This window comes from Aethalodelphis obliquidens, unplaced genomic scaffold, assembly GCF_003676395.1.
Source record: "Aethalodelphis obliquidens isolate GAN/ISIS:26980383/991018 unplaced genomic scaffold, ASM367639v1 scaffold51, whole genome shotgun sequence".
Classification (NCBI taxonomy): domain Eukaryota; kingdom Metazoa; phylum Chordata; class Mammalia; order Artiodactyla; family Delphinidae; genus Aethalodelphis; species Aethalodelphis obliquidens.
Window position 1 is genome coordinate 4,664,222 of NW_020837995.1, and position 13,205 is coordinate 4,677,426.

Consider the following 13,205-nt stretch of genomic DNA (forward strand, 5'->3'; position numbering starts at 1 on the left):
ACTATTATTTTAAAAATATACAGAACTTACAATCTTTGATTTAAGGTTTTTCCCAGAAACTGATTTTACCATGAACATCTGCACTACTGGTTTCTCCTTTCATTTTGTTAAAATCTAGTCATTCATTTGTAATCCACAGGAAATTCCTATTCCTTCTTTATACACACTGACCCAAGTATAATTCTTGCCCTTCCCATCATTTCAAAAACAAAAAACAAAACCTCACATGCAAACTATTTAATTGCAACTAAGAGAAGAATATGGGGGAAAAAAACCCAACTCATATACATAATGGAAAAAGACATTATAAATCTAAAACAAATTAATAATACCAAAATGTTTATCTTTTAGAACTAATGCATTTTTGTTAAATTGAGAGCGTGTCAAAATATATGGTGTGAGTTTAAAGGAAGTAAAATATCCTGATATACGGTGCACACATTTCTAAAACATATTTCTCAAGAGAGTTCATGAAAACTAATGTTTAATTTTTCTTACAGTGCATCCTGACCCAAGTTTCTTCATAAAAGGAGTCCTTCACACTTTCAGAATGAAATGCAAGACATTTTCTTTGTTTCAGTTCTCCTCCAACCACAGAAAATATAAAGCAGTGACTAAATTGTTATGGTGTCTACTCCCTCAAAAGAAAAAACAATGGGAGAATTATGCTTTTGAGCAAGGCAAAAAAAATCACAAGTAACTTTCAGAGATTTTCTGTGACTCAGGCCTCAATCTTACCAAGTGGCATCTAAGAGTTTCCTGGTGAATTTTCTCCTTATGCCTTCGTAGGACACCAAAGTTCTAGAAACACAACTGGAAACAGCATCACTACTCCTTTTCAGAGACTTCCTTCAAAAGAGTGATGAGAGGCCAGATTCTAACCTAGCTCAGTGGTTCTGCAAACCTGGCTGCACATCAGTACTATATGGGGAGATTTTGAAAAATACAGATGCCCTGGGCATACCTGCTAGTGATTCTTATTCAATATAACTGGAGGGAAGCTCAGAAATCTGAATTTTTTTTTAACATTTCCCAAATGATTCTGATCAACCAGGTTTGGAAACCATCAACAATACTAGTTAAGTGCTACTGCACTTACTGACAAACTAGCCTTGCTGAGGTTGATACTAACGGATTATATCCTTATCTTCAACCTCTCTGATAATGATCATTGATAAGATCCTAATATGCACTACCCACTTATATTCATGCCTTTATAGAAAGTGTTGTTAAAAAAAGAAGAGAAATCAGATGTTTTATGATATTCTCCAGATTTCAAGATAGTGTCTACTTATCTTTTCCAAAGTGAACTTTTGAACTCTTAAACTATCTGACTTTTAAAAGGCTACTTTATAAAAATTAACAGCATGGGTCTGATCTTAGTGACTCTCCCCCATCAATCCTACAGGTCCTCCAAGGTTTTATTTGGGGTTTGGAGCTTAACCTACTTGTTCTATTGCCTTGTCCAAAGATTATGAAAATAAATAATATTTTCCATGTCATTACCTAACATTTGCCCTAATGAATTTGAATGTGCCAATCTAAAGTCAAATCCAAATTTTTAAACAAAATGCTACCTACTTATGCAACATAGTTGGGTATGCCCAGGCATCCAACTGGCGTGGTAAAAAGGACTTGGTTGCTAGAATAAGACTGATTAAGGAATGAATCTTGGCTTTCCTGCTCAGCATCTCCCCTGTCACTCTTAGTAGGGTTCTGAATTTTTTTTTTTTTGACAGTACGCGGGCCTCTCACTGCCGCGGCACAGGCTCCAGACGCACAGGCTCAGAGGCCACGGCTCACGGGCCCAGCCGCTCCACAGCGCGTGGGATCCTCCCGGACCAGGGCACGAACCTGCGTCCCCTGCATCGGCAGGCGGACCCCCAACCACTGCGCCACCAAGGAAGCCCCAGGTTCTGAATTTTTTAAGCTACAATTCTTCTATCTGCATAGTGGGAATGATGAGAACAGCTTTACAGTGTTATTTTGAAGATTAAATGGGATAATGTACAGAAACTGCTGTGTACATAAAAAGAGCTCAAAAATTATGAAGACTCAGGCTTTGGTATCAGAGAGACCTGAGCTTTCATTCCAGCTCTATCTCTTGTGGCATTTGGAAATTCCATAAATATTCCAAGTCAATTTCATCACCTATAATATGGACATAATAGTAGTACCTACTTCCTTTAATGATTGTAATCAGCAATACATGTAGAGCATTTCATGTATTCTTCCATGTTGCTGGCACTTAGTAGGTATCATTAAATGTCAGCTTTTTATTTCTACTTTCCTCCTCGGCTTGCATTCTGAATATTCAGGAAGAAGTCTAGGTTTGCAGAGATAAAGAGGATCTCAATTCTCCTCTTATAGATGAGGACACTGAGGTTGAAGGGGCTAGGTGACTTGCTTCAAGTCACACAGCTAATTAGTGCCAGATCTGGGTCTCTAACCCTTAGTCCAGCATTGTCCTTGGTAGATGGCATTGTACTTACTATATTGACCTTCTTAACAGAGACGTATACTATTTGTGATGAACCCAGATCACTCAGAAAACCGCTATTTAATTACCCTCACGGCTAGAGAGTAAGTCTTGATTGTCAGTTAAAATAAAAGCAACCAGATGGCAGTTTGTTGTAAAATACTATTATTCGAATATAACAACATAACTCTATGGATCTTCATTACTGAATAAAAGCCAAAGAATGACTAAATTTGATTAAGAATCAAAAAGAGGCATTTTTGTATTTTTTTCCTAAGTGTACATGAACATGGACTCTCTGGAGCGCCCTGTTCATTCCTGGGATATTGGCTGTATATAAACAGAAACTCTCCTTGTCTACCAACAACTGGAAAACAAATCCCCAAGGAGCATAGTGAGCACTCTCAGGGTGATCGATGACAGATGTACAGTCAGGAGCCACTTTCTATGCTCGGAGCAGAGGAAAGGTCCACAGAGATGTGAACCCAAAAAAGCTGTGCATAAAACTTGAAAAGAGGGCAATGCATATTCTGGAGTCCCTTTGGATTTTTTCTTTTACTAACAGAGGATTGTAACCTAAGTGGTTTCTGGCCATAGCAGAAAGCAACAAAAGGCTGCATGGCTGATTTTTCTTAAATGAAAAAAAAGAAGGGTTTATGCTATTTAAATTGCACGGTCCAGATGGTGTTTTCCACCCTTCATGCTCCTTTGGTTGTGGCCGTGTCTTGCCTATGGCTTTTGTGGCAGGACACACTCACCAGTCAGCAATTTCACCACTGCTTGGGTCCAAATGAGCTATGGAGAAAGAAATTAGGGTGAGCGGAGAGGCCACAGCTGGGAGAGATCAGCCACACTCAACAGGCCTCTCCCACATACATAAACAGAGCAGACCAGGGAAAGAAGGGCAGAAAAACAAAATACCGAGATTTAGAGGGTAGTGCTTGAGGCTGCAAAGTCCCGTAACGACATGATATGTGCCTACAGGTTCTAACCCAATTGCTGAAAATCCCTGAGTGTCTCTGAAAAGGTGACTATTAAATGTCTCAGCGAAACATTCAAGTGCTTTTTGATACCACAAAATATTTTTTCATTCACTTAAACTGTTTCTTAATACCTAACTGAAAGGAGAGAATAATTTAGTAAGTTTATTCTCATGTACGAAAATGTCTCCTTTAATAATGGACTGTGTTCTCTGGGTTTTGAGTTCCTGCTGTGGTTTTAAATCTCTATCTTCACTGCAGGTCCCAGTTGAAAATTTCTAGGATTCAAAATTCATGTGAACCAAAATCCTACCCTGTTTATTAGAAGAAATATTAAAGAATGTAGCATGTCTTTCACAGCATATTGCATTTGCACCTGAACTGTAAAAGGAAACTAATGCCTCTAGCAATGGATTATGGCTTTTTAAGTACCACTTTCCTTGCATGATACTGCAATAAAAAAAAGAAAGCAACCAAATGAGATATCAGTATTTTTTCTACAGAGTGAAGGAAATATTTTTAACTCCATAGTTGTGGTTTATGTTCAGCCACCTGCTATTGAAACACTAAGGTTTCTTTTTTGTTTATTCTTTTGCCCAAAAGCAAAGGGTCACCCTTCCATTCCTCTTTCTCTTTCCTCCATGTCAAGGAGAATGCATGCCAACTCAGCCTCTTCCTGAAATAAACAAAATCCTATGAATAAGAAACACTTCACCAGAATTCTACTGGCCCAGGATGCTCTTATGATGTGCAGCATAACTGGGTCCTCCCCAGGAAAGAACACTAAATTTAAATTGTGGACTCCATCAACAGCAAAGGCAACAAAAAGTAAGCTCTGAGCAGCACACCCAGTGACTGTTTTAGAATAAATAGTTCTTGAAAATACTGGGCATAGCTTCTAAAAATTAATTATGGGGTTCATTTTTTAATCTTTGTCTTCAAGGCTAGATTTTTTTTTAAGAAGAAAAGGAAACCCACTCTTAAATGCTTCTAGTTGGAATATACTGATTTTCTGGAAGACAAAATGTATTGAGGAACAAAGTTGTTCCTACCCTTGGAAACAGCAATTCTATGTCTAGGGATTTATTCTAAATCAGAGATTCAAGCAACTTTTGAATATAATGGTAACACATAAGAAACAGGGTCAGTGTTCAAAAGTAGACAAAGGATCAAATCAATTACGGGATAGAATGGTTTGAAGAATATTTATTAATATTGGAAAATATTGTGAGACAATTTTAAGTTTTCCAAATGATACAAACTACTGATTAACTTGATCTTCATCTTTTAAGTATATATTTATATATGTGTGTGTTTATATGTACATGCTGATTTATATCTATATATACAAGTAGAATCTAAGAATGAAAGGAAAAAATATTATTTTTGTTTTCTACTTCAACATTGCCTATTATTCTCAAATTTTCTACAATGAACACAGATTGATGTTAAAATTAGAAAAAATAAATGTAAAAAAGTATGTTAAAAATTTCAAAATTGGATATCCTGAAGAATTTAAAAATCATACATCTTGGAACGAAAAAAATCCCATCTGGCCTAATTTTTTATTAAAAAGTTAATGTGTTTTTCAGATAAAGTCCAGAGATCTTAATTCATTTATCTAAGCAAATACTTTGAAGATTCCACCTATCTTTTAACTGAAAAAAAAAAAAAAATACAATTTACTTATCATAAGAAAGCCTGAGCATGCTATTTCAAAGGCCTCTATTCGCCCACCATCAGCTTTCAGGTTTCTTCTGGTTACCAAGGACAAGTTCTAAGAATTGAAATAAATACTAAAAACCCACAAAGTGATAGAATTAGAGTTGGGTGGGCCCCAGAGATTTCCATGCCATGTACAATGGAATGACCAGTTCAGCAGTGGTTCAGAGAAGCCTCCTCAGGGGAACAGGGACACAGAGCATGTATGGCTGCTTCTACTAAAGCAGTGCCGTTTTCATTTGTTTTATATAGTGGGTCTCAGTTTAGATCCCTCCAGTAGAAAACTAGGATTCGGGTACAAGTATTTTATTTGAGAGATGAACCCAGGAAGTACTGTGAGGGAAATGGAGAAGAAAAATTGGGAGGAGAAGGAACACTAACACACTCGAAGGTGTGTTAGTGTGAGGGTTACCACTGTAGACAAGTGGGGATCCTTTTGGCTGGGGACCCTCTGGGAGATTGTGGAACATGCCTTAATAATGTTTCACTGCAGTGAGACTCTGAGAAATCTGGACTATTTATCCACCAACTCTTGTCCCACACTGACTGAGGGTCCATCCTGGAAGGTTAACTTACCGGCACTTGATGCCTAACCAACTACATAACCAACTAAGCACTCTTCTGCAAACTGCCCTGGGTAGAGAGAAGCAGGAAGCCTTCAATGAGCATATAAGTGTTCACTTGAAGTCATGGAGAGAACATAGGCTTAGAGGCAGGTTGGACCTGAGGTTGAATCATGGCTCTGCCACCTACAAAACTTTGGGCAGCCTATTAAGTCAACCTGGCACTCTAGTTTTTCATCAAAGAAGGTAACTAAACTGTAAATGTTTAGCAGGAACACTTTCATTAAGTATTCATTCCCTTCCACCTTAGAATATCAAGCAATTTTCCATTGTGCCAGTTCACTAGTCAGGGCTGCTAAAAGCAACAGTCTACTTATCATTTGAATAAAGCACAAAATGTGAACTTTAAGCTCTGCTCTATCACTTGCCATTTTGGTATTCCCACCCTGAGCACTCATTTATCTTTTATGATAATTATTCTATATGATAATTTGGTGGGTTCCTGTATCATTCAGGAATATTTTCCTATTTTATTTTTTTATTGGGGTATCGTTGTTTTACAATGTTGTATTAGTTTCTATTGTACAGAGAAGTGGAGTTCCCTGTGCTATACATACAGCAGGTTCTCATTAGTTATGTATTTTATACATATTAGTGTATATATGTCAATCCCAATCTCCCAGTTCATCCCACCACCCCCTTTCCTCACTTGGTGTCCATACATTTGTTCTCTACGTCTGTGTCTCTGTTTCTGCCTTGCAAATATTTGAGATCAACAATTTCTGTGTTATAATAAAGTAATAACTATTCTAACTTTTAATTTTATAATAATAATAAGCAGCACACTATTGAGTGCATAATATATACAAAACAATCTTTACAGCAGACTTCACATGCATCACCTCAATAAAGTTCAATAATTATACTTGTTAGGTACTATCACTAAGCCTATTCTACTGATGATAAAAATTGAAACTTGGAGAAGGTAAGTAAATTGCTCATGATTGGTAACTAAAATACAATATAACCTGAGCCCCAGCCTAGATCTGAATGACTCCAGAACTAACACTCAACAATTGCACTTCACTCCCTTCCACTTTACTGGCAACTGGGCAGACCACATGCATACAAGTGAACATGATCTGCCAACCCTCGAATCACCAATAAGCTAGGGCAGCACTCTTAACAGTCAATAGTGGTTTAGTAGAAATGATCAACATCCTGCCTTAACAGATCACTACTACACACCATTTCAAACCTGTCATTTCCAGTCTCCTTTATTGGACCTTTGGAGCCAAAGAGATCTGGGTTTAAAATCTGGTCGAGCATTTCATATCTGTATGCTGTTGGACAAATGGCTTTACTTCCATGTGACTTAGTTCCCAACAATGCCCAACATGAAGAGCTGGCAGAATATAAAAATGAATGAATATGTATTACAAGTGTCTGAGATACAGTACGTCTCACAAAAGCATTGCTGGAAACTACTACTCCCCAATCATCAGCAAAGCATTCATTCCATGTCCATTAACTGATTATAACGCTTTGGATTCCAGACTGGTATGGTAGATATCCTAGTGCTCAAAGTATATGAAAATGGAACTATTACGTTAATTAAACTTCTCCATGGTTGTGAGTAGTTATCATGGCTAAAATGTTGTGCCAGATTTTTCACAATCAGTAAAATTGGTCCTATATCCTTGAATAAGTATCCATTTATAGATTTATGTAGAATATAGATATAGATGGAGAGAGAACAAACAGTTGTTCATATATAATGATATGTTTATGTATTTATATGTATAAATAAAATAAATTCACTTCTGCTTTATACAGGTTGTTGAAGAAAACATGCAATTTTACTACTCCTACAACATAATAAATTTATTAACTCATCTTGGTGAATGGATGATGTGATGATAGCAGTAAAGAGTTAAGAGTGAGAAAAGAGGTAGAGGAAATAAAATTAAGAAATGAAATCTATCCTGAAAATCCTGTGATTGCCAATTGGTGAAGTCATTCTGGAAAAATAGCCTGTGGGTAAAATTGTAAACACCATATGTTTTTGAGTATTGAAGTGCTGTCTAAGAAAATTACTGAAAATAAAAAAACTTTAATCCCAAGATTATTTTGAATTGGCAGAAATAGTCATAATATTAATAACCCTTTTCCTTTAACACTTTGCTGGTTCTGCAAATAGTTATTTATACTAACTAAAATGAAGGCTACAAAGAATATATGTCTTTATTGAACTTTATAAATTCCATATTTATTGGGAGAAAAGGAGCTTCTAAGGGATAAAAAGCTGTATTTTTTTGGTATTTCTGTCATTAACTCACTCTGACCTTTCTCTGTCTGAGATTTCTCACACAAACCCAGGCAAAATGGTGCTATTTGTCCTCTAAGTTCAATTTTTTTAAAAAAAGTTATAAATAGGATTAGATACTGTAAAATAAAAACTATCACACATCCAAAATTAGATATTTTTCATTTTTAGTTTCCTCCATGATTCTTAAAAAGAAATGTAAACAGTATCATAGATAAATGCAAGCTTCAGGATCATCTTGTAGCACTAGTATTGAGTCACAGTAGAACCCTTAACAGCTGGTGTAAAAGCAGTAGAGAGGAGATGGCTGTCATGATCCATATCAGTGTTTGATTAGATAGATATAATATTTGTAATAAAGCATGTCCTAACACAACATCTGAGGAAGAAACAGAGGAAATAACATGGAATCCAAAATTCATTTTCACACAGTGTTAGCACGTACATCAGTCAACCATCACATGGTTTGGGAGTTGTATAAATTTTCATGCAGCACTTTGAGTAAGTTTATCAGTTGTGATGCTTTCAGCTGTTGAACAACAACAGATTTATCAAACTGATTCATGTGCAATTTAATGAGGATATAAAAATGCTTAACAAAAAGTGGTTTACCACTAGTTAATAGAGATTTACATGAACAATCATTTCCTGCTAATGCCTGTTAATCAGACAAACAGAACTCCCACAAATAGAACTGCTGTGTGATTTGGGCAAGTCCTTCAACCACTCTGATCTTTAGTAACTTCATGCAGAGGGCATGGATTTGTTGATTGCTTTCATAAGTTAAATTCATTTTAAGAGTACAATTATACTGAACTAGGAAGTTAAAAGATGATGCAATGTCTTTTGGAAGGTTTTGGAAATTTTTTTCCTGAACTATTCGCATTCTTCCTCTCATATTTGCCCACTTGCATATTTACATAACCACGCAATAAATTAAGTCCTTTTTCCCCTACTACTTAATTTAGGAATGACATACATTTTTGCACTTTTTATTGTATTTCTTTCATAGATTTCCACTCCATTAGAAACTAAGCTCTTTGAGACATGATCTATGCCTATTTCTTTTTCGTATTTTTCACTGTACTTAGTAAAATGCTCTGCTCATAAGATACATTCATTAAATATTTTTTAATAACTTAATGTTGCCTGAGGGTATCAATTTAGTGTGAGCACTGGTGTCTGCCTCTCCCAGCCACTACCACAGTTACTGAGGCTGTGGATATGACATAATCTGAAATCCAGATTGGAGAGTTTCTCCACTCTTGTCTTTATTCCATTGTTCTAAGTTTCAGAAATCTGCTCTTGCTTTCTACCCTTTTGGCTTTGAGAACTGGTTCACCCTCCTTGTTTTGTTCCATTTGGCTTTGGCAACTATTCCCAGACTGTTTACCTTGTGTACTGACCTTGGAAACCCTTAAAATTTGCCTCTGCTAATTGTCTCCGCCTGCTTTGGCTCCAAATTCAAAATCATTGCCCAGAGTAGTCACCTGAGACACCACCTGCCCCATCACATGGAAAGAAGATCATATTTGATTTCTTTGGACAACATCCATCTTATCAGATTCATCCAAAACTCAGATTTGTTTGTAATGGACACTTGAAACACAAACTGCTATGTTTAAAAGTTTCTAGCTGTGAAGATGAAGAGAACATTCATTTGGTTCCAATAACAAATGCCTACATTGAAATAAAGCAGTAGAGGAGTAGATGCACTTTTTGATAGAATACATGAAGAATGTGGAAAAATAATTAAGAATTAAGAAAGATAAAATATAACTGAATTATAGGATCCTGGGGTTAAAAAGAACTCCAGAGGTTTAAATAAATAGGAATTCTTATAAAAATCTTCACACAAAAGAAATCTCCTCTATTTAGTATTTCTGATACATGATCATTTAGACTGTGTTTTAATATTTCCAGGAATAAAGAGCTAAGTAAGCCAATATCTTAAGAATTCTATATTGAATGGAAATTTACATTTAGTAATTTCCACGATTTGTCCTAGTTCAATCCTTTGAAACCACCAAAAAAAGACTTCTTTCTTTTCCATACAGCTCTTTAAAATACTGTAAGGTGACCATGACAGCCCCCACTACCATCATCACCTCTGTGTGTGTGTGTGTGTGTGTGTGTGTGTGTGTGTGTGTCCGCCCAAACTAATCATAAGAGCTTTCTACTTATTAGTACTGAGGCAAGTACTTTACATATATTACTTCCTTATCATAATTTATGAAGTTGTTATTAATTTCACTGCAGGCTCATGTTTAACTTTTCAGAGCATGATTTCTACCATGTACTAATAATGTGGTCTTTAAGCTTGAATTTTAAAATGCGGATGATGATACATACCTCATACAGTTGTTGTGAGGCTTAAGTGAATTAAAGTTTGTTGTAAGGATTAAGTTTGGTAAAGCATGAAAAGCACAGGATTTTCAACAAACTGTGATTGTCATTAGCCATCAGGATTAACTGCTTTCAAGCCAGATATCCTCAATCTACTACTTCTGTGACTGACTTTAAAATATTCATATAATTATAAAAAATAATATATATTCAGTATAAAAACTGAGACAAAAAGCAGAACTAAGATAGTGCATAGTAGAAAGACAAAGATAGTATTTGGAATATACTTGTTCAATTTTTATTTGCATAGCATTTTAATTATTTATTTAGATTAAGGCATCTGATTTGTATTAAGGTTTTTAGCATTAATACACAAGCATCTTACCATGTTGTTGGAAACTCTTGTCTCTTCATAAGTTTCATTTTGATGAATGCATGATATTCCATCAAGTGACTATATCATGATTATAGTAACTAATTTCCTCATTTGGACATTTACTTATTTTAAATAGTTCACTATTATAACACTGTATAACAAGCATGTTTATTGATAACTATTGCTCTGTTTTCAGTTCTTATTAGGATAGAGCTCAGATTTTTTTTAAAAAAGAGATAATCCTGATATATATACTTCCACTTGATATTGTTAACCAAAATGGAAGACTGCATATTTACATATCTTACATTGTGTGTGTGAGTGTGTGACTATTAAACTTCATTGTGTTGATTTTGTCACATATTGATTTGATGGGTTCAGTGTTTTCATATATATCTCTCAATTCTGCTTCTTCTACAAACACAATGTATCTAAGTCTTCATTCAAATTATTTATATGAACTTTAAGGAAGAAGTATATAGGATAGACACTCTTGATATGCCACTGGAGATATCACCTCCAGGTTAGTACTGGTCCATTAATCAACACTCTGGAAACACTGTTTAAATAGCTAAAAATTTACTAACTATACCATCTTTTAGTCCACATGTCTCTATATCAACAACAAGATGGTAAAATTCCTCCTAAAATATGCTATCCCAAGGCAAATTCATTTTTATATGGATTCAAACAATTATATGGAATTTGAAACTACATAGGGAAATTCTGGATGCATACCATCTTAAAATAGCTGTTAGTAGATAATATGAATTAATCAATCTGTCTCACTTCTACTGCCTAGACAATTATCTATGCAATATTTAGAGAACACTTGTTAAGGACCTTGCCCTGTGTCTCATGTACATTTCTCAATAGAAAGAAATAATAATTTTGCCTAAAAAGGCAGGTTTATTGTTTTAAAAATAAAAGCATAGAAAATTATTGTCTGATAATTTTTTTTTAAATATAAAAGCATGAGTGGTTGCATGGATGGATGGATAGGTGAATGGATAGGTGGATGAATTAAAGATAATGTCTGAAATGTTTACAGCATCTTTAAGCTTTTTTGATCAACAGTACATTGTCCTGCATTCATTGAGTTTTACTTGTGGCTTGACAGGCAAGTCTTATCAAAGTACATATTTGCTAAAAGAATCGGCTCTCATCAGTTAGTTCTGAATACATCTAATGGCAGCATTGTCTTGGTCCAATGCTTAATAAATGTTTCAATGCATAGACTGTACTCTCTGCAAATATGACTCTTGACATAATAAAAATAATTTCAAGTGAAATTAGATTTTAGATATCAGCTTATCACTAAAATACTGTTTATTCCTTTTCAAAGCACTACCCAAAAAATGAATTTCAAAAGACTTACTCATCTTTCCCTTTGACAGATAAAATAAGCCTAACAAAATTAAAGGGGCCTTTCCACCCTACCCAGAAAGGCGTTGTTCTGGGTTCCCATCATGATTAAAGCGAAAATTTACCATGTCCAGGGTCCCTGATGTCCTGAAAATGAAGAAACAAGATGTCCTCAAATTCCTTGCAGCAGGAGCCCACTCAGGTGGCACCAACCTTGATTTCCAAATGCAACAGTCATTTATAAAAGGAAAAATGATGGCATTACCTCATTAATCTGAAGCGAACCTCGAAAAGCTCCTGCTGGTGGCTCGTGCCATTGTTGCCACTGAAAACCCTGCTGAGGTCAATGTCACATCCTCTAGGAATGCCGGTCCCCCGAACTGTGCTGAAGTTTGCCACTGCCACTGGAGCCCCTCCTGTGGCAGGCGCTCCACACCTAGAAGCTTCCCTAACCGGATCCACGCAGCCTTCTGGGAGCCGCGACTTCCAGTGGGTACTGACTCCAGGACAACCACCAGCCTCTCACAGACGCGTCTTATGTTAACCTGCTTAACTGTATCACACAGACTCTCCTCTGCACCGTGCGGATGTTGCCGTCCACGCCAGCGTCCGGCAGGTCTGACGCGTTGGTTGCTGGGCCAGGAAGTTCTGCGCAGGTGCGGCACCGTCTCTGGGCGGCCACGCCTGATCTCTATAGCTACGGAGGTCCTGTAGGTTCAAAAGGAAGAGCAGGCACTGCTGAAAAGGCTGTGACCAGGGAGGGATTTCAGGGTGAATGGACTGTACTTACCGGAGGTCGCTGGCTGGTCTGAAGGCACAGGTGCCCTCTGTGCCCATCCAGCAGTTCCCTGATGAAGACTGGACCTCAGCCTGCCACTGGGGACTGGTCTGCAGCCCCACCGTTCAGTTCACTGAATGGGTAGGAACCACCACTGTGTGGCCTTCTTAAACAGAAAATGGAAACAAGGTGAATGAAAAATAAAGTTTCTATTTTAAAAAGTTTTTAAAAGTTTCTGTTTAAAAATAAACAGTTTCTATTTAAAAAAAA

General features: G+C 36.4%; 1 protein-coding gene across 1 annotated transcript in view; it reads right to left on the minus strand.

The window, feature by feature from the left end:
* Nucleotides 1–12,994, minus strand: part of LOC113607897 (inosine-5'-monophosphate dehydrogenase 2-like) — a 140,894-nt gene extending 127,900 nt beyond the window's left edge. The window contains exons 1-3 of the mRNA XM_027083639.1: nucleotides 12,948–12,994; nucleotides 12,443–12,865; nucleotides 12,283–12,304 (exon numbers count right to left, since the gene is read on the minus strand). Coding sequence (XP_026939440.1) covers nucleotides 12,283–12,304; nucleotides 12,443–12,865; nucleotides 12,948–12,994 — 492 coding nt within the window. The remainder of the gene's footprint in view (nucleotides 1–12,282; nucleotides 12,305–12,442; nucleotides 12,866–12,947) is intronic.
* Nucleotides 12,995–13,205: the final 211 nt, after the last annotated feature.